Here is a 24,006-nt window from a genome sequence, read left to right as displayed (position 1 = left end):
GGAAGAGATTAGTGTTTCCCACACCTGTTGATCACTGGAAACACCACGTGAGCTTTCCCAAGGGACAGCCCAGGACATTCTAGTTCAGTAACATGGGAGTGAGGGTCTTAGAATTTGTGTTGTAAAACTCTTCTCGGATGATTCTGAAGATGAGCTAAGCTTGGTAAATACAGACCAATTCAAATAGTGACTTGAGGGACACCTGGGTGGCTCAGCGGTTGAGTGTTTGCCTTCAGCATGACCCTGGAGTCTCGGGATCGAGTCCTGCATCGGACTCCCTGCATGGAGCCTGCTTCTCCCTCTGCTCATGAATACATAAATAAAATCTTTATAACAAAAACAAATAGTGACTTAAATGTGCCCCACGGTACCCCCCAGCACCTGTGCTCTGCACAGAGTGGGCAATACTGACAGAACAGATGAAAGAATGAAAAGTAAAAGTTGGGGCAGCCCTGGTGGCTCCGCAGTTTAGCACCGCCTTCGGCCCAGGGCCTGATCCTGGAGACCCGGGATCGAGCCCCATGTCGGGCTCCCTGCATGGAGCCTGCTTCTCCCTCTGCCTCTGCCTCTCTCTGTGTGTCTCTCATGAATAAATAAATAAAATCGAAAGAAAAGGAAGAAAAAGAAAGAAAAGAAAGAAAGAAGAAAAGAAAAGAAAAGAAAAGAAAAGAAAAGAAAGGAAAGGAAAGGAAAGGAAAGAAAGAAAGAAAGAAAGAAAGAAAGAAAGAAAGAAAGAAAGGTAAAAGTTGCTGACAGAGCCGAAGGTCTATCTTATTTCAAGGCCATTAATCCTACTCACTTTTTTCAGAGCTTCATGAAGTTCATTCAGGACATAAATCAAGAATTCCTGAGCATCCTGTTGTGTCTTTTTCATAAACGCTGGGTAGAGGCTGCCAAGGGCTGACCGAAATATTTCTGGGGAGACACATTCTGAGTCCCCAAGCCACATGTCTGTCATCACATAGGCGAAAGCAGTGGCCACCTCACGGCAATCCCTTGGAAGAGGGGCAGAGAATGTTTCCGGCCGACTTCGTGGAAAGGAAGGCACCTGCGAGCTCAAGCAGGCGGCAGCACACCCAAACCCACGCCCGTCTGTTGGCCGAGCTCCCCGCGTGGTTCTTCGCTCTGGAAGTGGCGCCTGGGGCTCTGGGGCTCTCGCTCGGCCTGAGGCGGGGTCGAGGGGGCTCCCTCCCCAAGCTCACCTGGGAGGTCGGGGCCGGGGTGGGGGCGCTGGGGGTGGGGGCTGGGCCGCAGGGAACCCAGCCGGCCTTACTTTTGCAGAGCCGTGATGTACTTCCCGGAGACGAAGTACTCCACCAGCGGCGGCACGCTGCACAGACACTGCAAGATGGCGTTCATGTAGCACGTGTTGCCCAGGTTGCGCAGGCCCGTCACCCCCTGGCAGCGCGGCGGGCTCGCACGCAGCTCGGCCAGCGCAGGGGCGCCTGGGTGATCCGCGCACTCGGCGCTGCGCAGGCGCGGCGGGCAAAGAAGGGAACGCGTCGTGAGGGACCCGCCGACGGAGGGCGGCCGGGGCGGAGCGCTCGGACCCCGCGCGCTCTCCCCGCCAGGACCGAGGCGCCCGCCCGCTCCGGGTCTGACCCGCGCGACCTATTCCCGAACTCCGAGTGGCGCCTGCCGCCCTCTAAGCAGAAGCCAGAGTTTCTTCAGGGGTCGTGAGATGAACATAGACGCGTAGGTACACATACACATAGCCGTCTAGTGGGGCTGCTGGTCACTTCCAGCACACTTGAAGACCACTACGTCTTAATTCATTCCTTCCACATTTATAGTCCCTTTTCTTTTTGGTTTGGTTTTGTTTATTTATTTTGGGTGAGAGCATGTGCCAGAGTAGAGGGAGGGGCAGAGAGAGAGAGAGAGAATCTTCTAGCAGCTTCCCGGCTGAGTGTGAAGCTGGGGCAAAGCTCCATCTCACAGCCCCATTTAATTCTTTCCACAAGGGGCACCGAGTGACTCGGTGGTTGAGCGGCTGCCGTGGGCTCAGGTTGTGATCCCGGGGTCCTGGGACCGAGGCCTGCATGAGGCTCCCTGCACGGAGCCTGCTTCTCCCTCTGCCTGTGTCTCTGCCTCTCTCTCTCTGTGTCTCTCATGAATAAATAAATAAAATCTTAAAATAATTCAACAATTCTATGGGGTAGGTATAATTATTTTTGAATCTTGTTTTACAGAGGAACTATATTTAAATGGGTTTTGTTGTTTGCCTATTATATATATATATAAAATACGTACATATATATGTACAGTGGAATGTGGAGAGAAGGAATACCTACCTACGTACCTACCTACTGAGTTATTTGCATTTATATATCACGTAATAACTAACAGTGTGTGTGTATACACACACATATATATATGGCATCTTCCCTTCTCTTCGGGGGACCCCCACTGGGTCAAACCTGAGGGAACCCTTCCAAATGTGGCATGTACCCCCCACTCCTTTGATATGGTATCCTCCACCGCCCAACTGAACATCTTATAAAAGGTATAGTAGAGAGTGGCTCACAGGACGTAGTAGATGCTGAAGTCATCTGCAGGGAGGGGCCGCTGCGAAGTCATTTTAGTGAAACCACGTTGGACTTCTACTCAGGAGCTACATTTAATCCTTTTAACTTCATTTCTCAAAGCCTGTTACCTTGGCTCTTTATGTTTGTAATAAACTATATGGTTCTCTCCCCTTTCAGTAGCTGCAAACTGATTTTTAAATATACTTCAGGTACATTCCAACTTGGATTTCCCATGCATCATAATCATTTCCATTCATCCTCAAGATTCTAGCATGTTGCCACGAGATACCATAACTTGGCTGCTTAAAAACCATAAAAGTATTAGATTTCAGGGGTGCCTGGGTGGCTCAGTCATTTAAGTATCTGACTCTTGGTTTCGGCTCAGGTCATGATCTCAGGGTTGTGAGATCCAGCCCTGCATTGCTTGGACATGAGGCTGCTTAAGATTCTCTCTCTCCCTCTCCCTCTGTTTATCTCCAACCCCCTTCTAAAAAAAACATTAGATTTCAGAGAATAAACTGAACATATAACCTCTCTTCCTCCATCACTCAGTTTCTCTTGAATATAAATATGTATATATATCACATATATATGTATATACATATATATATGTATATATATATATATATATATATATATATATCACACACCTACACAGAAGATTTACCTCCGCATAGTCCACTATGGCAACCCTGCCCCCTTTGGGCACCCATCCCTACTCCCAGGGACTATCCAACTCCTAGGATCCCAAGGGAATATTTCTCACTCTGGGATGGGAGGCAGTTGGATTTTGCTGCTTTGAAAAATGCATAGCATTGGAATAGACTGTAGTCTTTCTCTTCATGGTCACCAACTATAGTCCAAAGAGAGTGTAGACACACACACACACACACACACACACACACACCATTAGAGCCAATCCAATTTCTCTTTTCCCAGCTCTGCAGTAAGTAAAATAAACGAGGTTATAAAAGAAGAAACTCTTCAAAAATATAAATGTCAGGAAAGATAAAGAAGGCTGAGAATCATTTCAGATTAAAAGATAAACTGGAGGGGTGGTTCAGTTGACTGAGCACCTGGCTCAAGTCACCATCTCAGGGTCCTGAGATTGAGCCCTGCATCAGGCTCTATGCTGAGCGTGAAGCCTGCTTGAGATTCTTTCTTTCCCTCTCCCTCTGCCTCTCCCCATCCCACACTTGTGTGAGCACTTGCATGCTCTCTTTCTCTCCGTCTCTCAAGAAAAAAACAAACTGGAGAAACAAGACACTTAAAATATTCAATCCTGGCTAGGATCCTGGATCAGGAAAGAAATTGCTATAAAAGGACATTATTGGAACAATAGATAAAATCTGAATAGGATTATATGTGAATAGTTTTGTATCAATGTTGCATCTTCTGAATTTTATAAGATGATATCCTGTTTATGAAAGAAAATGTCCTTGTTCCTAGGAAATACACACTGAGGGATTTTAGGGGTAAAGAAGCCTGATATGTGCAAACTGCTCTGAAATGGTTCAGAGAAACGCACAGAGACACAGACACACATGAGGAAAGGAGGGAAGGGGATAAAGTGACAAAGCAAAGATGAAGCAAATGTAGCCAGATGGCAGCAATGGGTGAATCTGGGTGATGGTAAACTGGAGCCCTTTGTACAATTCTTGCAATTCTTCTCTAAGTTTGAAATTATCTCAAACCAAAACTTTCAGAAAAACAAGAATGTAGAAAATATGATTTTAATATGGATTTATCTCCAAGATATATTACTGGTGAGCCAAAAAAGCAAGGTTCTGAAGAGTCCATCTACGGCGTGCACCCCGTTTATTTCCAAATGTATTTATGTTCATGCTCCACAAAAAACATTAAGAAAGATCATTCTTTGATGCCTATATGAGGGATCCTGGCAACTAGAGGTGCTAGTCTTACAGCTATTTTATACTTGTGGTCTATTTACAAAGGGGCTTCATGAAGTCCCCTCAGTGGTGATTCTGCTCAGTCAGTGAACTTCTCCCAAATACTTCAGTTCTTCTTCATCAGTAGAGTCTTGCTAAAATTTCATATTATGATTGATGCTCATCGGTAAAAACAGAACTCATATTCATATGTTGATATTATATCCAGGGACCTTTCTAAACTCAAATTCTAATTTTTATAAAGGTTCTTTGGATTTTCTACACACATTCAACTCATCTGCCAAAAAATCACTTATTATTTTCCTTTCCAATCCTTATGCTTTTTATTTCTTACCCTTTGAACTAGTTAGCACCTCCAGTAAAATGTTGAACAGAAGTGAGGATAGTAGTCTTCCTAGCTCATTCCTGAACTAAGAGGGAAAACTTTGAATAATTCACCAGTAAGACACACCTGGGTGGCTCAGTGGTTGAGCATCTCTCTTCAGCTCAGGGTGTGATCCTGGGGTCCTGGGATCCTGGGATTGAGTCCCACATCGGGCTCCCCACAGGGACCCTGCTTCTCCCTCTGCCTGTGTCTCTGCCTCTCTCTGTGTGTCCCTCATGAATAAATAAATAAAATCTTTTTGTAAACAAAATTCTCCAGTAAGTATAATGTTTGCTAAAGGCATAGTTTTGTTGTTGTTGTTGCTATTCTTGAGGGGGGAGGGGCAGAGAGAGTGAAGCGGGAGGGGTGGAGAGAGAAAGAATTTTTTTTTTAATTTTTATTTATTTATGATAGTCACAGAGAGAGAGAGAGAGAGACGCAGAGACACAGGCAGAGGGAGAAGCAGGCTCCATGCACCGGGAGCCCGATGTGGGATTCGATCCCGGGTCTCCAGGATCGCGCCCTGGGCCAAAGGCAGGCGCCAAACCGCTGCGCCACCCAGGGATCCGCGAGAGAAAGAATTTTAAGCAGGCTCCACACACATAGCACAGAGCCTGATGTGTAGGTTGAGATCACGACCTGAATGGAAAGCACAAGTTGAGGGGATCCCTGAGTGGCTCAGTGGTTTAGCGCCTGTCTTTGGCCCAGGGCGTGATCCTAGAGTCCCAGGATTGAGTCCCTCTCGAGCTCCCTACAATGGAGCCTACTTCTCCCTCTGCCTATGTCTCTGCCTCTCTCTCTCTCTCTCTCTCTCTCTCTCTCTATATATATATATATATATATATATAATAGATAAATAAATAAATAAATAAATAAATAAATAAATAAATTAGAAATCAGAAGTTGAACACTTAAACGACTGAGCCACCCAGGGGCCCCTAAAGGCATACTTTTTGTTTGTTTCTTTGTGTTTCTTTTTTAAAGATTGTATTTATTTATTCATGAGACACACACACACACACACACACACACACACACACACAGAGGCAGACACACAGGCAGAGGGAGAAGCAGGCTCCATGCAAAGGGCCGGAGCCCGACATGGGACTTGATCCTGGGTCTCCAGAATCACACCCTGGGCTGAAGGCAGCGCTAAACCACTGAGCCACCCAGGTTGCCCCAAACGGTGACTTTCTAATGCCATTATTTCACCTACGTTCATCAACTGGTAACCTATAAAGACAAGTTTTTTCTTTTCCCTATTTGTTTATTCTTCGAATCAGTGTGGATTCATGAATTCCTACTTTATTCAATGGATTACAATGTTATCATCATTTATTTTTGATATAAAAATTGTCTCCAGATTAGCCAGCAGAGGGCTCTTCAAGATGTTTTCTGCGCCTGTTTGAATGTCTCCATCATTCCTTGAACACTTCCTTACTTTTGGCGCAGTAAGATCTTCTAGACATACCTGCCCCAGTCCTGCAAGTTAGTCATTTCTCTAAGAGCCCTGGTTCCTTTTGGAGAATAGTATTTAGAAGCCGAGATCTAGAAGCTAGATGTACTCATGCTATTACAGGGTCACAGCTTCGTTATCTTCTGTATGTTTCCGTATCTGATCAACCCCCTGCTGCCCTCCTGCTGCCCCCACTCCCCGCACACTCCATTATATTCCACACACCTCATGCTTATCCTCCTTCTCTGACACCTCACACCAGGTCATTGCTGCTCAGCGACAATCCAAGGCCCGTCTAAATTGGTCTCAAATAATTAATGTCTTTTAAACCAAATTGTGAATGGATAAAGGAAGAAAGGAATCTGGTTATTTTTTGCTTCTTTCGTTGATGGATTACCTTTTAAAAACTCCCCTCCCCTTAGACTCTTGTCTAGAAGCTGTACATCGTTTTAATATTCTTGGATTGTTCCCTATAAATATTTCAACAAATATACAAGTAGCCCTTGTTATCTTAATCTATTTGGGTTCAAAGTTTGAATGGCAAGGGATATCATTATTATCCCAGCCTATTTGGTTTTTAAGCTCTAGATGGCTTATAATGACCTTGTGTGAAAATTTATTTAGTTCCTTGAGATCACATAGTGAGACAGGATAGAAAGGGTTACCCATAGGTAAAAGTACTTTTTGGTCAGTTAATATCTGTAACTTCACCCAAATAGATGAGACTGTTAGTGTCCTTAAGTACCATCTTTCCCTGAATTGTCTTTTATTTTATTTACTTATTTTTTAATTTATTCATGAGAGACACACAGAGGCAGAGACATAGGCAGAGGGAGGAGCAGGTTTCCCACAGGGAGCCTGATGTGGGACTCGATCCCAGAATCCCAGGATCATGCCCTGTGCCAAAGGCAGACGCTCAGCCACTGAGCCACTGAGGCATCCCCTAAATCTTCTTCTAATAGAAGATTAGAAGATTTAGGGGAAATAGAAGATTTTGAAGGAAATAGAAGGGGAAATAGAAGATTTCTATTTAGGGGAAATAGAAGATTTAGAAGATTCTTCTAAAACATTAAGAATGTTTTATTCTAGTTTACTTTTAAATTTTATACAACTTATATTTGCCAGAAAGTATTTTATGAATATTGCTTGCCACTTTTATCTCAAGTCTTCCTATTTAGATCCTATCCTTCTTTTTGCTTGAGTATATCCTTGATTGACATTTTCCAAGAAAATTATGAACTTTCTGGGAATGACATCACATGGCTGGGTTCGAAGTCCTCCCTTTCTCCTAATAATGTTGCTTTCTTGCTTCGTGGATACGTGAGGACAGGTGAGAGTTCTTTTGTTAATCTGCTTTTTTTTTTCCTTTGTAAACTTATTTTTTTTTGTAAACTTATTTTTTTGCTATGTATTTGTAGAGTTACCAAACTGTGACATGAAGAACATACTTTATTTCCTCCTTTCTAGGTCTTGCACCTGGAACTCCTACTAAATAGTTGTTGCATCTTTTTCATTAATCCAGAAAATATTTATTATGCATCTACTTCAAGTTAATCACTGTGTTAGATGCTTAATAGTGAATAAAATACAAATCTTTACCTTCGTATAGCTTTCAATCTATTGACCACTTGGATTTATTCTGTGCTTTCAACTCTTATTTTACATTGTTTTGACTCCCTTACATGTGTTATGATTGAGCACTTATCATTACTTTATTTGAATTATCTTGATGTTTTAGCTTTACATTTGTGCTCAACATTACTTTTTACATCCCTTTTTCTAATTTCATTCTTAGAGTGAATCTTTTATTTTATTTTATTTTTTTAGATTTTATTTATTTATCCATGAGAGACACACAGAGAGGCAGAGACAAAGGCAGAGGGAGAAGCAGGCTCCTTGCAGGGAGCCCAATGTGGGACTAGATCCTGAGACTCCAGGATAACGCCCTGAGCAGAAGGCAGATGCTCAACCACTGAGCCACCCAGGTGTCTTTCTTAAAGTGCATCTTAAAAGTGCCTTCAAAAGATGAAAATGGAACAGACTTAAGCACTTCCATGCAAATGATACAATCCACATATCTCAAAAGCATGTGCTCATATTCCAACCATACTTTGCTTAACAGAAGAGGCTTCTTTGTAAGGGAAAAATTATTCTCAGAATGTTCTGTTCTCCATCATGTACTCCTCTCTTCACTGGAATTCCCAAGGAAAGGCAGCATGAACAAATCCATTACTTGAGTACCTTTATGTGCTGAGTACGTAACTCTCTGCACCTTCACAACAATGTGAGATCAGAATTATCAGAGAGGCTTGCTCAATTGGCTGGTTATTCATGGAATAAGAGGAGGAGCAAGAATGGGAGTTCAAGTCTGTCCAGTTTCACTTTGCATTAGTGTATATATACACAGCTACAGAGTCGAAAGGCCCTTATATGTACGACTTATCAGTTCAGCATTCTTATTGCCAGATAATATTCTATAATATGGATTTATCATATTTCACTTTTGGGTATTATTTTTGGCTATTATCAAAAATGCTGTTATGAACATTCATGCACAAGGTTTTGTGTAGACATATTTTCATTTTCTTGTGTATACACTTGGGGGAAAATTGTTGTCATATGGTAACTCTTAATATTTAACCTTTTGAGAAACTGCCAGACTGTTTATCAAAGTTGTAACACTACTTAAATGCCCACCTGCAATATATGAGCATTCCAATTTCTCCATATCCTTGCCAACACCTATCATATCTTTTTTTTTTTTTAAGATTTTATTTATTTATTAGAGACACAGCGAATGAGAGAGGCAGAGACACAGGCAGAGGGAGAAGCAGGCTCCATGCAGGGAGCCCGATGCAGGACTCTATCCCGGTCTCCAGGATCACACCCTGGGCGGAAGGCGGCGCTAAACCGCTAAGCCACTGGGGCTACCCCACCTATCATATCTTTATTCTAGCCATCTTAGTGAGTGTGAAGTGGCAGTTCATTGTAGCTTTTTTTTTTTTTAAGATTTTAGTTATTTATTCATGAGAGACACAGAGAGAGACGGAGACACAAGCAGAGGGAGACGCAGGCTCCTGATGTGGGACTCGATCCCGGACTGAGGATCACGCCCTGAACCAAAGGCAGACGCTCAACCGCTGAGCAGCCTAGGCTCCCCATTGTAGTTTTGATTTTAATTTCCCTGATGGCTAATGATGTAGACTCTTTTCATGTGTTTATTGAGCTCTCATGTTTTTGGAGAAATGTCTGTTCACATCCTTTGCCCAGTTTTAAATTGGGATGTCTCTTCATTATTTAATTAAGCTCTTTATAAAGTCCTTTATCAGATATATTACTTGCAAAAATTTTCTCCCAGGGGATTCCTGGGTGGCTCAGCAGTTTAGCGCCTGCCTTTGGCCTGGGGTGCGATCCTGGGGTCCCAGGATCGAGTCCTGCGTCGGGCTCCCGGCATGGAGCCTGCTTCTCCCTCTGCCTGTGTCTCTGCCTCTCTCTCTCTCTCTCCCCCTCTATGCCTATCATAAATAAATAAAAATAAATCTTTAAAAAAAATTTTTTTCTCCCAACCTGTGAGTTGTCTCTTCATTGTTAAAGGTGTAAAGCACAAAATTTTTAATCTTGATGAAGTTCAACTTCACTGTTTCTTTGGTTACTTTTGCTGTTGATGTCATATCTAAGAAAACTATGGCCAAGGACACAAAGGTTTACTCGTAGATTTTCTTCTAAGAGTATTATCATGTTTTTTTAGTATTATCATTTTGGCTCTTACATTTGTTTTCACTTCATTTCAAGTTAATTTTTGTATATGGTGGGAGTCAGGTGGCTCAACTTCATTCTTTTGTATCTAGTTGTTCCAGTACAATTTATTGAAAAGAGTATGATTTCCCCCATTGAGTAGTTTTGGTACCCTTGTGAAAAATCAGCTTACCATAAATTATTGATTCATATGTTGTAACACATTGTCTTGATTACTGTAGCTGTCTGTGGGGATGAGTTTTTTTCTTTTTAAGATTTTCTTTATTCATTCATGAAAGACACAGAGAGGCAGAGACATATGCAGAGGGAGAAGCAGGCTCCATGCAGGAAGCCTGATGCGGGATTCGATCCCAAGGACTCCAGGATCATGCCCGGAGCCAAAGGCAGATGCTCAACCACTGAGCCACCCAGGCATCCCAACTGTGGATATTCTTATTTAAAATAACCAAATTGGACAAGTGGTAGTTTCCCAAAGGTTAACTGTAGTACAGAATCTGAAATCTCATCATCTTTTCATACTCTGGTACACCTTTCACACATGCATCACTTTATAATATCATGTACAGGTCATTTGGAAAAAACTGGTTATGCAGATTTCCAAACATTAACGTATTTTATGATATATTATCAAAAATAACCGTTGTTAAATCAATACTGATTTCTTTATAAAAGTATTGAGAAGCTATGTTATTGGTGTTAATAGGCAAGTGTTCCCCATATTCAACTTTTCTCATAAAATCTCAAATTTTAGCATTAACAAGTATTATTACTCTTCAGTCAAATCCTCAAGTTTGAATAACCCTGGTTTTCCGCTAGTCACTCTTTCAAAACAGAAATGATGTACAATGAAAAAAGTGACACATTTTCACATTAGGTGCTTTTCCTTGAACAGTCATTGCACTTCACTATGTAGCAAGTTTTATGTGTTTTGTATTTCTCATTTTGTTCCATAGATATTAAAGACATGTATCCAAGGGTCAAGATTTATTAAAAATTATTACATCAAAGACATTTTATCTACTTTTTAAAGATTATTTTTAATTAATCCCTACACCCAACATGGGGCTTGAATTCACAACTCCTTGAGTCACATGCTCCACAGACTGAGCCAGGCAGGCCCCAGGATCAGACATTTTATTTTTTTTTTTTTTTATTTTTTTTTTTTATTTTTATTTTTTTTAGGATCAGACATTTTAGATGACTTTTTTCTTTTTTTTAAACTGTAGTGAGGGTAAAGAGTATGACTACTTGTACAGTTTGGTGCCACTGCTCTGACTTGTGCCAAGATACCAACAGTTTTACCCATCAAGAATTTTGCCTCATCAGTAAAGCTTTCCATATAGTGAAAAAGGCAAATAATAGCTTAGAATTACAGAAGTTTTGACTCTGTGGGCTCCCTGACAGTGGCCTGGGGACCCTCAGGGTTGGTGGTCCATTGCACGAATCACTGATCTAATTAATAGATCTAGGTAATGACCATCAAAAAGACAACCAGCACCATGTTTCCTAATGGAAGTATACACCACCGAGGTACATATTTTTGACAAAAATTCAATCTTGAATTTGACCAAGACTCTAAACCTAATAGTTTATGGCATATTCAAGAAACAGAAACATGTAAAATGGCAGATAAGGGAAATAATCAGCAAAACCCTGAATGTGGGAAACTTTTTAGAACGAATGATTGGGTTCTTTAAAAAAATAAACTAGGTGGTGGTGGTGGGCAAATGCCAGAAGCCTGTATGTTGAAACTTTAAAGACAAGTCAAACAACTGCAATGTGTAATAAATCTTAACTGGGTCCTGACTGAACCAAATTGTAAAAAAAATTTTTTTGAGAATGACATTTTCTGATATTAAGAAACTTAGTTTTTTAGGTGTGACTATATCACAGTTCTTATATTTTAGAAACACATACTAAGGCATTTTTATTAAAATGCCTTTTTTTTATTAGAATGTGAATATATTCCAAATCAATAACTAAAAAATAAAATAAAAATAAAAATGAATCAAGTTACAGAGCGTGCATAAAATACAAAATAGCGATTTACAAATAGATAATATTATCTTCATAACCAACCAATACTCTAAATAATAAATGGCTACAGAAGAAAACCAAAACCATTTTTATTAAAATGCCTTAGATATGATAAGATGATAGAAAAGTGGGGATCCCTGGGTGGCGCAGCGGTTTGGCGCCTGCCTTTGGCCCAGGGCGCGATCCTGGAGACCCGGGATCGAATCCCACGTCGGGCTCCCGGTGCATGGAGCCTGCTTCTCCCTCTGCCTATGTCTCTGCCTCTCTCTCTCTCTCTCTCTGTGTGACTATCATAAATAAAAAAATAAAATAAATAAAAAGTTTAAAAAAAAAAGATGATAGAAAAGTTCCATTGATGCAGAGAAATCCCGAGAAATCCCGAGAAAATCCCGAGATAAAATCCCGAGAAAAAGAGCAAAGGAGAGAGCTAAGTGTTGGGTGGGGCAGCACATGAAAGCACTGTTGATTGGTGCTATTTATGGTGAACACCCATGACCACCAGGGCAGAATCATGGACCCCAGTTAGCAACTCTGCTTTGAGGAATTTCCAAAGAGTTCAGAAGAAAAACGATTTCAAAGGTTCAAAACCATACCTTGAGATTTTACGTAAGAAAAAGATCGCTAATAGATCTGCCCTACGACCCAGCAATTGCACAATTGGGGACTTACCCCAAAGATACAGATGCAACGAAACGCAGGGACACCTTCACCCCGATGTTTCTAGCAGCAATGTCCACAATAGCCAAACTGTGGAAGGAGCCTCGGTGTCCATCGAAAGATGAATGGATAAAGAAGATGTGGTTTATGTGTACAATGGAATATTACTCAGCCATTAGAAACGACAAATACCCACCATTTGCTTCAACGTGGATGGAACTGGAGGGTATTATGCTGAGTGAAATAAGTCAACCGGAGAAGGACAAACATTCTATGTTCTCATTTATTTGGGGACTATAAATAATAGTGAAAGGGAATAGAAGGGAAGGGAGAAGGAATGTGTGGGAAATATCAGAAAGGGAGACAGAACATAAAGACTCCTAACTCTGGGAAACGAACTAGGGGTGGTGGAAAGGCAGGAGGGCAAGGGGTGGGGGTGAATGGGTGATGGGCACTGAGGGGGGCACTTGACGGGATGAGCACTGGGTGTTATTCTATATGTTGGCAAATTGATCACCAATAAAAAATAAATTTATTAAAAAAAAGCTCACTAATGGTCTAATAAATTAGAATTATTCTATTATTCTTCAACACATATTTATTGAGCATCTGTATTCTATGCTACATATGCCAGTAAAGCACTAGGGGAAATACAAAAATAAGTAAGACAGCTCTCAGTTGGTAACAGAGACACACCAGTGGTTGAGGTTTCACTCCAGTAATTACTGAGCATTTAATTGCTAGTTGTGAAAGATCTGAGGGTCAACTTTAGATACTTGGTGTGAAACCTAGGTAGGAAACTAAAGCAGATCAAGTAAATAAGGAGGATCACAAAAATCGCTGCCCCTAGATTCATCCTTTTTTTTTTTTTCAAGTAATTACTTGAGCTGAATGACAGGTGACTATTTGTTGGGTACTCTTGCCTAGATTGTCCACTTAGACACTCAAGACTGTATCACTATCATTTATCTTTCTCAAGAGAAAGTTTGGTATTGCAGTAAAAATTAATGTTTTTTACTGGTGTGCCTATCACAAGCCATGTGCCTATGCAAGGTGTTCGGTGTTACAGTAGTGAAAAATCTGAAGGGTCCTTTCCTCTAAGAAGTGTATAATCTAATGGGGGTAAAAAGAGATTTAAAATCTTCACCTTATGTTCCAATAAAACCAACATGTATTACTTTTTAAAATAATGATGGCTCATATCACCAGACTGAGGAAGGCATATTATCAGAGAACATCTGCAGATGTTTTAAGAAGTAATTTGGTAAAGAGATAGAGCTTTGTTCTCAGTAGGATGAGACTGAGAAGAAAATATTAAAGAGATTAAGCAAATGACATTTTTGGACTAGAGTAATAATGATGAAATTCAGTAACCTAAAGAAAGATCACAGTTCTTTGGAATGAGAAATGTGGTTTTCAGATAGACTGTTACTTTCCAGAATTAGCAAAGAAAAGTTATGGAGATTTATTTCAGAAAAGCAACCAGGAACTAATACAGAAACCAATCATCATTATCCTTGAAAGTCAATACAGCACGAGGCTCAGGAGAGTACACAAAAGCGAGTCTTCCTGGATTTGAATCCTAGAGCTGCTATGCACTAATTATAAGAATCTTAGGAAAGTTACTTTACCTAAAGCTTTTATTTTCTAATAGAAAATAAATATCATGATAATAATAGCTATTTCGTAAGACTGTTTTAAGGATTAAATGGGTCAACATATGTAAAATACTTAAGTAATACCTGGTATATATTAAGTTCACTATTATTATCTAATGAAAATAATCAACATGAAATTAAACATAGTTTAATATTAAACAAAATCCGTATCCCCATATTCTGACATAACAAGAAACAGATTTAAAAAAAAGAGGGGAGGTGTCTGGGTGGCTCAGGTCATGATCTCAGGGTCATGGGATCAAGACCCACGTTAATTAAGCTCTGTGTTCAGCAGGGAGGGGAGTCTGCTTGAGATTCTCTTCCTCTGCCCCTGCCCACGCTTGCACACACATGCTCACTCTCTCTCAAAATAAATAAATCTTGGGGGGTGGGGGGTACAGGGCAGCAGGTGAAAAGGTTGTTAAGTGTACAAAATGGTTTATTTAAAAAAAATGACACTCTGAAAAGTTTTTCAGAATGATTCAACTCACTAAACATCTGTAAACAAGAATAAATTTATTTAATTTCTTTTAAAGATTTTATGATATACAAAATGTATATAGTATAATATCTTTAATACACTTTTTCTTTCTCCCCCCCTTTAATATTAAACACTATTTAAACAGCTTATCTCTTCTTGCCTTGTCTGTATCTATGAGATACACTACTGAATACAAGTAAGATTTACACTGCTCCTTCCTAAATAAAAATTAAAATTAGTACCTAGGAAACAAACAAATAAAAAAATCAAAGCATAAAACTTTAGTAAGATGAAAGCTTTTCTTGTTGAGTATTCAACAATATCTGGGGCAGTTAAATTACATTTTATTGGCATAAAGTTACATTGCAATCTCCCGACATCACATAATGATAATCCAACTCAGTTTCTTAAATAAGTACCACAAACAATACTCATGTTCAGATGTTCCTACACAATTTTAAATATATGAAAGAATTTATGTTTACATTCTGATTTGATACACTGGTCAATAAAATCTTTGGAGAAGTATGTAGCTTCCAGGTTGTCACTAGATATAGATAGGAAAAAAGCACTTTAACTCTTTTTACAAGGTAACTTCTCTTGAATAGCAAGTTAAGTTTCTCCTCTGATATATTTAGGTTATACCAGTCTACCATGGCTTTCTTCTACTTAACAAGGACTTGATAAAACAATGTTTAAAAAAAAAAAAAATCAACACACTAATACTTTTGCAAAATTTGGGCTCTATTTAACAAAAAAACTAGCTCCATCCTTAAATATGAAGCCTAATCCTGATTCATAAGTCCCTCTTAGAAAATGGTTTTCAGCTCAGGGTTCTTGTATCCCTACGGATCTAGAATAACAAGTCACCTCCTTTCCCATGGCCAACAAGCATCTAGCTGGGAACTAGTGACATCATCACTGAACACACTAAAACACACTGAGGAAGACGTCCGCCATTTAACCAAAAGGCTGAGTGATTTCTTCATTTCACTAGCTGAACGGCAGTAAACCAGCTGCCAATAAAATCTGCACAGACACTTAACTTTGGTTAATGGTATTGCACCACATAAGCGAGGGTATCACCCTCATCAGAACAAAGTCAAATGAAATCTTCTGCTAAAAAGAGCCCTTTAAAAAGTTATAAATACTAATTTTCCTTTACCTTTAAAGTTTAACAGCTGCCAGCTGTATCCTATAGGGAGTTCCTGACTACTTTAAACAGGCCAAAAGAATATTGACCTTTTAACTGTGCCAGAATTAGCATATTCATTTGCACACACTTTTCTCTATTACCAATTTCCTCCTGAAGGAAAAATGACTAGGTAACATTTTTGTGAGGTGTACGCTAAATCAATGATTCGGTAATATTATAACATCAGACGAATAGAATTAGTTGATTCTGATTCTTTGGTGGAATTTCCAGGCTGAAGAGTCAAATCTGAAGGCTCATCCTGAGGAAATATAATTTTATCAGGTGTATAGTCATTCCTCTTCAGATCTATATTCATAACCACAAAAAAAAAGAGGAAAGGAAAAACAGTCAATATTTCATAGAAATGAAAAATTAAGAATATTTTCTAAATCAATTTTCTTCTAAAGTCTCAAAATTTACATACATAAAAATGAAATAATTCATTCATTGAAAAGTAAGTATTATGTTCTGACCACGAGTCAGTAACTCATGTAAGAGTAGAAAGAGCAATAAGTAAGTCAGACAAGGTCCTTGCTCTCATGGAGCTTATATTCTTCTGGATGAAAAAACACAAATAGAAAAATAACAGAATTGTGTAGTAATAAAGTGCTTTGAAGCAAACCGTATGATGAGGGCCAGATAGGAGATGGTATGTAAGCGGATTCTTTTAGACAAGGCTGAGCAGAAGAGGCAAAGGAGGTAATATTTGAGTAGAGACCTGAATGTTGAAAAATGACTCAAAGCTCCAGGAAGTGTGTTCTAGGCAGAGGGAAGATTAATTGAAGACTGCAAAAAGGAAACAGATGTGCTGTTTCCTAAAAATAACAAGAAGACTGCATGCTTGCATGTAGTAACTGATGGATGATGGAAAGACTACTAGAAAATGGGGTCAAGCAGCAGTTAATGGCTAAGGGTTGTCAAAAATATAGTCAGTGAGCCAAATGTCACCTGCTACCTATTTTTGTAAATAGTTTTATCGGAATGAGCCATGCTCATTTGTTTACAGATTGTCTATGTCTATTTCTGTACTACCATGGTAGAGCCAGGTAGCTGTGACATAGGTCATTTGGCCATATTTTACTACCTTGTCTTTTACTATAAAGTTGCTGACCCCTGATCTATGAGATGCAAGCTAAGGTAAGGTAGTAAGCAGAAGGTTATTAAGCAGTGTTAAAGGAAGAACATAACCAAATTTAACTGACTATTCTGTCACATGAAGTCTTGTTAAGGGCATTTGGCAAGAACACAGGAAATGAATGGTGGCAACGAAGATTAAGAGAAATGGACGAATTCTAGGAAGATTTCAGAATCAGAGTGGACAAAATTTGACAGATTGGCTAAGAAAGGTGAGAGAAGAAAAAGAGATCAGCTTTTAGGTTTTGAGCCTGCACAACTGGGTAAAAACTTTAATGAGATAGGGAAGTGCAGAGGTGGTAAATGAGCCTCCAGAGTTCTGGAATGGACATATTACTTATAAAGATGATCCACAGTATCCCAGTAGAGATGCAGGAAACTGAATATACAAACAAGAGTTCAGGAAGGATGGGATGTCTTTAATTTAAATTTGATACTATCAGTATTTAGATTACATTTATACCTATGGGACAGGCTGAAATAATTTTGGGAATTATAGACAACAGTTGCAGAATTGGAAAACAATGCAGTAATATCAATTTTACTTAAAACTAACCATAGTCCTGCATATATTCTTATACTTCTTTTTATCTCCATATAAAATAAAACCCAGGGATCCCTGGGTGACGTAGCGGTTTAGCGCCTGCCTTTGGCCCAGGGCGCGATCCTGGAGACCCGGGATCGAATCCCACGTCGGGCTCCTGGTGCATGGAGCCTGCTTCTCCCTCTGCCTATGTCTCTGCCCCCCCCCCCTCTCTCTCTCTGTGTGTGTGACTATCATAAATAAATAAAAATTAAAAAAATAAAATAAAACCCAGAATATGAACTGTTCATTTTGAGTGGTAGCCTGTATTCAATGATCTAAATACATATTTGCTACTTAATAAGTTAAGTTTTGATAAATTCTGAATTCAAGATTGTGCCACTATGGCCTTAGGGAATGCAAATTAACTTGTAGCTGTATTGTACACGAAGAACAATAGAGAAAAACCCAATTATAATTCAAGTCCCGAAAATGTTGTTAACTTATGGTATAACCATAGACAGATCATCTGACCTCTAATGATATATTCTGGAAAATGAGATTTGGACTGGATTGCTTTTAGGGTCTCTTTCAAGCTACAAAATCCTGATTATATTAATAATTTTTAAAAATAGATATACTATACTTAAAATCATTGGATCCAAATGATATTATATAATTTATATATAGTATATAATTACATACAACTTATGTTATATAATAACCAAATAAAAATTATATCTGGGCTTCCTATTAAATTCACCACTGCTATGTTCTAGTTCTGGCTAAAATGGACTAAGCATACTCTATCACAGATCACAAGTAAAAACCCTTCACATAAACATAAAGCCACTATCTGAGACTCCTGAAAAGTAGGAGCAGAAATAATGAGGAAGGGGATCAAAACTTAAAGAATGACCTAGACTGATGGTAAGTTTCCTGTTTTTTTTTTTTTTTCTCCACTCTCTTATTTCTAGCTTAGACTTATAGATAGCTTGATCTCAGAAATGTACCTGGATAGAAAAAGCTCTAAGATTTTCTAGCCAGAGGATCAGGAAGGAGGACTCTGTGGGATGGAGAGTGTTGAGGGGGAATGCCCTCTTTCTTATTTTTTGCTTTTTGCTCTCTGGCTATTACCTAAAACAAGCTACAGTCATGGAGAAGCACTCTTGGGAGTGTGGCAGCTGAGCAAGAGAAAAACCCTTCTCTGGGACCACAAGAACTAAAAAATGGGTATCTTTATGATCCAAAAATTTTTTTTTTCTTTTTCCTTGCCATTAGCATCAGAAATGGATTCAGTTGAAGGAAATGCATGACAGTACAGGGAGGCCACAATCCTGGCTTTCTAATCAGCATACCCCATCTGTCCCCTACCCTTCCATCCTGCTCAAAAAAAGGCCCATAACAATCACAAATCATGGAACGGAAGAAAATGGAGAGGGATACCCTAAATTTTTGTATCAAATCCCAAGTTCGCCCTTGAGTGGTACACATGTGGAAAGATAGCACAGAATAGGCTTCGAGGACTAAACTATGGTGCAGACCTCCACTCAGTCCCCAGACTTGACCACGTTTGACAAGTAGTCAAAGAGATCTGAGAAATACTGCAAAGGCTTTGAAAATCAAACTGACATTGGAACCACAGCTACAAAGGTAGACTGGGACTTGTAAATTGAGCTTAACTGAGCTGTCTACTAACACAAACAAAAATTGACTCTCTCTAGAGAATTTTTAGTAAGACCCAGAATCTCACAGTATTCAAAACATCCAGGACACATTCTAAAATTACTAGAGTCTCAAAGACTCTCAAAGAAAATGACAAAACATGCCAACCTCAAGATTACTCAGATGGAATCATCAAAGACTGTATAATGCTACTGTAACCACGCTCTATGAAGCACGGCAAACAGACCTGAGATGAATGGAAAAACAAGTTTTAAGCAGAGAATCAGTTTAAAAAGAACCAAAAGGAAGTTACAGGACTGAAAAATATGACTGAAACAACAAATCCAGTGTATGGGTTAAAAGCATAATGAAGAAATGAAGAATAAGGAAAGAGTGAACTTGATAGATCAACAGAAATTATCCAATCTAAGCAGATAAAAAAAATAATTTTAAGGAAATACCCAGAGACTCAAGTCCCTGGGAAAATATCAGAAAGTCTAATATTCTTATTATAATGGGAGCTCCAGAAACAAATGAAAAGAGATTGATGCAGAAGAAATATTTGAACAGCTAAAAACTCCCCAAATTTTATAAAAATCATAAATTTATAAATTCAAGAATCTAAGTAAACCTGAACCAAGATAAACTCAGAGAAAGCTAAAACTAGACATATCAGAATCGAACTGCTAAAAACCCAAGTTTTGAAAGGAGCAAGATTATAATGACAAATCACATATAGGGGAAGAACAATTCAAATGACAGTGAAATTTTCATCAAAAGAAACAGAGGCCAAAGACAACCAAACATTTTCTTTTTTTCTTAAAGATTTTATTTATTTATTCATGAGAGAGAAAAAGAGAGGCAGAGACACAGGCAGAGGGAGAAGCAGGCTCCCTGCTGGGAACCTGATGTGGGACTCGATCCTGGGATCACATCCTGGACCAAAGGCAGACACTCAACCACTGAGCCACCCAGGCAGCACAACATTTTCTAAGCCCTGAAAGAAAGTAGTATCAACCTAAAATTCTAGATCCAGTAAAAATATCCTTCAAGCATGAAAACAAAACACACACATGCTTGATAAGAAAAACTAAGAGCAACCACTAAAAAACTAAACAGAGACAAAATAGAATACTAAAACAGGGAAGCCTGGGTGTATCAGCGATTTAGTGCTGCCTCCAGCCCAGGGCATGATCCTGGAGTCCCGGGATCGAATCCCAAGTCGGGCTCCCGGTGCATGGAGCCTGCTCCTCCCTCTGTGTCTCTGCCTCTCTCTCTCTCTCGCTGTGATGACTATCATAAATAAATTTAAAAAAATGAAAAAATAAAAAAAATAAAAATAAAACAAACAAACAAAAAAGAATACTAAAACAGATAGCAGCAATGTCCACAACAGCCAAACTGTAGAAGAAGGCTTGGTGTCCATCGAAAGATGAATGGATAAAGAAGATGTGGTATACATATACAATGGAATATTACTCAGCCATTAGAAATGACGAATATCCACCATTTGCTTCAACGTGGATGGAACTGGAGGGTATTCTGCTGAGTGAAGTAAGTCAATCGGAGGACAATCATATTATGGTTTCACTTATACAGGAAATATAAAAAATAGTGAAAGGGATTATAGGGAAAGGAGAGAAAATGAGTGGGAAAAATTAGAGAGGGTGACAAAACATGAGACTCCTAACTCTGGGAAATGAACAAAGGGTAATGGAAGGGGAGGTGGGCGGGGGAATGGGGTGACTGAGTGACATGCACTGAGGGGGGCACTTGATGGGATGAGCACTGGGTGTTATACTATATGTTGGCAAATTGAATTTCAATAAAAAAATAATAATAAAAAATGCAAAAAAGAAAAACCAGAAGGGGGGCTGGAAACCAAAAATAAACAAAATAAAAAAACAAAAAAATAAGAGTTATCAATCAGAAAACAATAAAACAAGATCTAAATCTAACCACATCAATAATTACATTAACTGGGGATGCCTGGGTGGCTTAGTGGTTGAGTGTCTGCCATCGGCTCAAGGTGTGATCCCAGAGTCCCAGGATTGAGTCCTGCATCGGGCTCCCTGCATGGACCCTGCTTCTCCTTCTGTCTACGTCTCTGCCTCTCTCTCTGTGTCTCTCATGAATAAGTAAATAAAAATAAAATCTTAAAAAAAAATTACATTAAATGTAAAATGTCTGAAACACCAGTTAAAAATGGAAATAGTTAAGTTAAAAAAATAAAATTAATTAAACCTAAAACCCAACTATAGGCTATATAGAAGAAAACCATTTTTAAATTTTTTTTATTTTTTAATTTTTTTATAATAAATTTATTTTTTATTGGTGTTCAATTTACCAACATACAGAATAACACCCAGTGCTCATCCCATCAAGTGCCCCCCTCAGTGTCCGTCACCCATTCACCCCCACTCCCCGCCCTCCTCCCCTTCCACCACCCCTAGTTCGTTTCCCAGAGTTAGGAGTCTTTATGTTCTGTCTCCCTTTCTGATATTTCCCACACATTTCTTCTCCCTTCCCTTATATTCCCTTTCACTATTATTTATATTCCCCAAATGAATGAGAACATATAATGTTTGTCCTTCTCCGACTGACTTACTTCACTCAGCAGAAACCCATTTTTTTAAAGGAACCCACATAAATATAACTAACACATGTAGGCAAAAAAATTGGAAAAGATATCTGATAAAACCATTTATCAAAAATTAGCTGGAGTAGCTATGTTAATATTAGACAAAGCAGATTTCTCAGAACAAGAATTACCATGGTGTTACATAAAGATAAAAAGAATAAATTCACCAAGAATATATAATAACTGTAAATGTGTATGTACCTAATAACAAAATTTCAAAATACATGAAGAAAAAACTGATAGAACTGAAGGTAACAAAGACAAATCCACAACTGCACTTTCAAGACCTCCTTTCCAAGCAATCAACAAGAGCAAGGAGACAAAACCATCAAGAATAAAAAGGTAGTGAACAACACTACCAAAAACTAAAAACCTTCCTTAATTATCATTTACAGAATACTCCATCCAACATTATAATATTCTCTTCATGTGCATATGCAACATTCACAAACTGTATCCTTTTAAGTTAAGAAAAATCTTTTAAAATTGAAATCATACAAAGTATGCTCTCTTATAATGGAATGAAAAATATCAACAACAGAAAGATATCTGGAAAATTTACACATAATTGAGTGCTAAGAAAGATGCTATAAATAATTCCTAGGTCAAAGAGGAAATCTCAAAAGAGAAGAAATATTTTAAAGAAAATAAAACCAAAAGTAAACATACCAAAATTTATGGGATGCAGTCAATGTAATGCTTAAAGAGAAATTTATAGCAGTAAATGTTTTGTTAGAGAAAAAGGTCTCAAATCAATAACTTAAGCTTTTTCCTTAACAAACGAAAAAACAAACTGGATATGAACCAGCAGAAAGACAGAAAAAATAGAGTAAAACAACGAAAAGCTTGTTCTTTGAAAGTATCGATAAAAATGACACACCGTAGGGGCACTTATGTAGCTCAGTGGTTGAGCTTCTACTTTTGGCTCAGGTCATGATCCCAGGGTCCTAGGATTGAGTCCCACACCAGGCTTTCCCCCAGGGAGCCTGCTTCTCCCTCTGCATATGTCTCTGCCTCTCTCTGTCTCTCTCATGAATAAATAAAATCTTAAAAACAAAAAAATTTACATACTGTAGCCAGAATGACCAAGAAACAAAAAAGACAAATTACTATAAGAGAGAAGATTCATCAGAACCCAAACATTAAAAAAGATAAGTATATAAATAATTCTATGTTCATAAATTTGACAATTTAAATAAAACAAACCAATTCCTTTCAAAGATAAAAACTACTAAAAACTTACTCAAAAAAAATGGATAACCAATAGTCCTCTATTTAAAAAAATTAAACTAAAAAAAAAACTTATTTAAAACCATTTCACAAAGAACTTTGGACTGAGATGTTTCATTAGACAATTCTATCAAACATTTAAAACAGGGAGAGCATTAATTCTATATAATCTATTCCCCAAAACAGAAGAGGTATGAACACTTCTAACTTCTTTTTAAGGTCTTTATTATCCTGATACCAAAAGAAGGGAAAAATGGTACAAGGAAAAACAAATGTAGACAAATGTTATTCATGAACACAGACATAAAAAGCCTCAACAAAATATGAGCAACCTGAGTTCAACTATATTAAAAAAGATAATATTATGACAAAGTAGTTTGTCCTGAATGTATGACTGGTTCAACATTTCAAAAATCAAATGTAATACAATGTACTATTAACCTATTAAAGAAGAAAAAACGAATAACCATATAAATAGATGCTAAAAATAATTGACAAAATTAAACACCCATTCAGGGTAAGAAGTTTCAGGAAACAAGTAGAAGAAAATTTTCTCAACTTAATAAAATGCATCTACAAAACCCTTACAAGCTGACATCATGTTAATGGTGGAGGACTGACACTTTCCCTTTAAGATTAGGAACAAAGCAGGGGGATCCCTGGGTGGCGCAGCAGTTTAGCGCCTGTCTTTGGCCCAGGGCGTGATCCTGGAGACCCGGGATCGAATCCCACGTCGGGCTCCCGGTGCATGGAGCCTGCTTCTCCCTCTGCCTG

At 38.7% G+C, this 24,006-nt stretch overlaps 2 protein-coding genes across 3 annotated transcripts in view; both read right to left on the bottom strand.

Moving 5' to 3' along the window:
• Positions 1–3,369, bottom strand: part of USP50 (ubiquitin specific peptidase 50) — a 47,917-nt gene extending 44,548 nt beyond the window's left edge. Inside the window, exons 1-3 of the mRNA XM_041731614.1 lie at positions 3,292–3,369; positions 1,274–1,611; positions 800–995 (exon numbers count right to left, since the gene is read on the bottom strand). Coding sequence (XP_041587548.1) covers positions 800–995; positions 1,274–1,611; positions 3,292–3,369 — 612 coding nt within the window. The remainder of the gene's footprint in view (positions 1–799; positions 996–1,273; positions 1,612–3,291) is intronic.
• Positions 3,370–14,864: 11,495 nt separating this feature from the next.
• The window catches only part of TRPM7 (transient receptor potential cation channel subfamily M member 7), a 118,568-nt gene continuing 109,426 nt past the window's right edge, over positions 14,865–24,006 (bottom strand). For both annotated transcript variants that reach the window (XM_041741650.1, XM_041741660.1), the window contains exon 39: positions 14,865–16,345. In XM_041741650.1, the coding sequence (XP_041597584.1) occupies positions 16,215–16,345 (131 nt within the window). In that variant the 3' untranslated portion in view covers positions 14,865–16,214. The remainder of the gene's footprint in view (positions 16,346–24,006) is intronic.

Source organism: Vulpes lagopus, chromosome 2 (assembly GCF_018345385.1).
Source record: "Vulpes lagopus strain Blue_001 chromosome 2, ASM1834538v1, whole genome shotgun sequence".
NCBI lineage: Eukaryota > Metazoa > Chordata > Mammalia > Carnivora > Canidae > Vulpes > Vulpes lagopus.
The sequence above is the reverse complement of the archived record's forward strand: the minus strand, read 5'-3'. Positions and strand labels throughout refer to the sequence as shown.